This window comes from Atta cephalotes, assembly GCF_000143395.1.
Source record: "Atta cephalotes unplaced genomic scaffold scaffold00014, whole genome shotgun sequence".
NCBI classification, from domain to species: Eukaryota; Metazoa; Arthropoda; class Insecta; order Hymenoptera; family Formicidae; genus Atta; species Atta cephalotes.
In genome coordinates, this window is record NW_012130078.1 from 3267706 (window position 1) to 3271348 (window position 3643).

The 3643-nt window shown below is 21.6% G+C and overlaps 1 protein-coding gene across 1 annotated transcript in view; it reads right to left on the minus strand.

The window, feature by feature from the left end:
- Positions 1-776: 776 nt before the first annotated feature.
- Positions 777-3643, minus strand: part of LOC105617767 — a 7915-nt gene continuing 5048 nt past the window's right edge. Inside the window, exons 2-3 of the mRNA XM_012199321.1 lie at positions 1618-1980; positions 777-1084 (exon numbers count right to left, since the gene is read on the minus strand). Coding sequence (XP_012054711.1) covers positions 777-1084; positions 1618-1980 — 671 coding nt within the window. The remainder of the gene's footprint in view (positions 1085-1617; positions 1981-3643) is intronic.

The following is a 3643-nucleotide window of genomic DNA, read 5'->3' on the forward strand; positions in this document are numbered from 1 at the left end:
TGTATTATATATTGTAAATTTTATATATCCATAAAATTTGAAAAAATCTACATCCAAAATTACATCCAATATTTGATTAAGTTGTAAATGTAGAAATAAATAAAGTTTTGTAAAAAAATTTTCTGCAGTTTGCAAAATCTTTCTTTTCTAAAAATTTTCTCTTTTTTTTAAAATGAAATGACACATATATTATCAATAACATATTACATTTCTATTTTTTTAGTTATTATAAAAATATTTGGATAAATAAAATATTTAAGCTTATGCGTATTAAAATAACATTTATTTAATATGTGGGAACAGTTCTAATATGTAAGTTTTTCTACATTATTGCTATATAATAATAATAATAATATTACTAGTTTAAATAAATTATACTAATTACAAATAATAAACTGTGGATATGTACATAAAATCGGTAAACATATATTATAGAACCGTACCGCAATTTATTAAGTTGGTAATTTAATAATTAATTATATTTTGCTAAAAAAAAAAAATCTCATTCCAATACAAGAACATAAACAAAATAAAATTATAAATAGAACATTTTCAATTAACTATAATGTTCTGTGAAATGATCAATAATTATAAAATACTTATTTATAAAATACTTGTTTATATTACTTAGTCAAAATAAAGTTTGTTACTAATTTCTAAAATATTATATAAAAGAATTTCAACTTCATTTGTAAGAGTTTATTTTAATTACTCATTATTTGAATTGCGAATTTACAGAGCGACTTTACGACGATACATCTTAAAGTTTTTACAATTTATGCTCGATCAGGTAAGAGTTCATCAAAAGTAAACTCTTTAACTATGTTGTTTGCGCGAATAAGTATTTGTTTAGAGACTTCTTTTTCAATTGATGGTTTAATCTTGCTGATAAATTCTTCTTCATTGCTGCCGAAGAAATTGCTAATAATTTCGTTTAATTGAGTTGATTGCTTTTCGTTCATATCAAATATATAATTCAACTTTTTAAAATCGAGCTTTAAGTTGATTTTTGATAGATATACGTATTTTTTATCATTTTTGGTTACTAGTTTCATATCTACTTCTCCTTTTGCTCCTACATCATCTAAAAGGAAACAACATATTAAATACATATATTTACTGGTTCAATTGAATATAATATATATATATGAATACAATATAATATATTATAGGATCATATTTGAATAACACTATAGAAATCATAACCTTAAACGATTTAGCTGGATCTTAAATGCTTGTATGATTCTTGTATAAATTTATATACTACGTATGTAATCCCCTCAGAACGCGCCGAAATAATTTTTCGATCGGAAAACGCTAACTTTACTAAATTATCGCAATAAAATCATGATCAATTGAATATGATCAAATGAATTCAAATTAAATTCATATTTGAAGCTATTCAAGACTAGTTAGCCAATTCGTCAAAAGAATTATATAATATACGAATTGGTGTAAGATAACTAATCAAGTTCGAATTGCTTCTAATTTGTATTTAATTGGAAATAACATAATTTGATAATGTTGGTAAACAGAATTGCATATTAAATTTTTACGGTTTATTAAAGTAGATTTTTGTAATTTTTTATTTTGTTTTAATATTAAATAAATACATACCTACAGTAAGATAAATCGGTCCTTTGTGAACAAAAGGCAACAGTACTCTTATATCGAAATCATAGGTACCGTTTAAACGAACATGTTTGAATAACAAATCCATATTGAAATGGAGTTTATCGATATCTATATGGAAAGAATTTATAGTAAAATCGCAAAGCCCAATTATTTCTGCATCTTTAAGATATAATTTGGCATTATCAGTGTCAGAAATAGTTATATGTTTCATAAAGAATGGCACAAGTGGTGGAGTATTCAATTCCGGTATTCCTTTGCAGATGAAATCCTTTAAATTATCAATGCTGTCTATAATGCATTTATCGAGATTTGGATTTCTACGACCACATATATGAATATAAGAAGCTGTAAAGAATATGAATTAAGTAATTATTAAAAAAAATTCATTAACTTGTAACTTTTAGATGATATTAATTAGATAAGTATATTAATTAAATAATGAAGTATTTTCAATAACTATTCTAGATTTTTTCTAGACAAATGAAAAAATGAATTATTTATAATTTATAATTTATTAATTTAATATTAAAAAATAAACAAAAAATATATTTAAAAATATATTTAAAAATATATTTAAAAGCCTGCTAATAAAAAATAAGATTCTTTTTAATACATTTTTGTTTATTTTATTGATATCTGTAAATTTAAAATGACTTATTTCTTTTAATATAATTTTTTCTATTTTTTTTTTAGCTTTTAATATAAATCCAGAAAAATGAGAATCAAATTTGATTTGTTTTCCAATAAAAAAGATTTGATTCTATTCGAAATGATGCACAGTGGTCTAAATCAGTTGCGTAGCGCGAAAAAAAAAAGAATTTAATTTAAATATTTTAAGCGTTTTATATTATAAGTCTACGTTAAACGATAAAATTCTTTTAAAATAATATGCATTTTTTATTATGCAAATGGATTATTTCTGAACTTTATTCCTGATATGATTTCTAAACTATTTTAATATTTAAAAACGACATATAATATACATTTTTTCTTAACATATAATATACATTTTTTATTTGTACATGTATATATAATGTTAAATAATTTTTTACAACATTTAAAACTTTTGTTTACTTTCGTAAGTTGTGTATATTATACTCTACATTTATAATATATAATATTTATATTAATAGAATATATTATATTAAATAAATATATTAAATAAGTCATATTAAATAAATTATTTTAAGTAAAACATTAATTTGGAATAAAAAATCTTATTATAAAGATGATTCTTATTATAAAGATCATAACAATTCTTATAAATAATTAGATTTAATATTAATAAAACAAATTTGCACACTTAAGGCTGTAATTATGCCTATATACATAAAAATTTAATTTTCATAATTTTCATAATTCATTTGGAATTGATTTTAATCACTCAATTAATTTCTTTTACGTCTCTGAATATAGATATGAATATAGATCGCATAAATTAGGAATCATTTCCAGAGAGAATGATATCTTCTAGAAAGAAGTTTAAAAGACATTAAAATTCTTCTGTTACATTTTAAAAGTTTTAAAAGCTCTTAAAATTATCAAAAAACAAGATATTATCAAACTTCTTATAAAACATCTTTTATATGTCTTTTTTATATCCTATAAGATATTTTTTAAACATTTTATATATCTTTTAGACGTCTTAGATGTCTTAATTTTTATACAAAATTAAACGAAAATTGTATTCCAAATATACTTTATTTACTTTTTTAAAACTTAATTTTGAAGGTTCATCTTTAAGTAAAGGTGTGCGAATCAACTCGAATAAAATCGAATTGATCTGAGAGATTCGAAATCGAATAGATTCGGAATATCGAATCATTGGTGGTTCGATTTCAAATCACTCACATATTTTATTTGCTTCATTTATGCACGATTCTTTATCAGCGCATACCAATTCTTGATACGCGCGTACGCTTATTCATCGATAAAACCGCTCGATTATATTTTAATTAATTTATAAAAAAGTAATGCTATATATTTTTTGAAATGTTATACTCACACA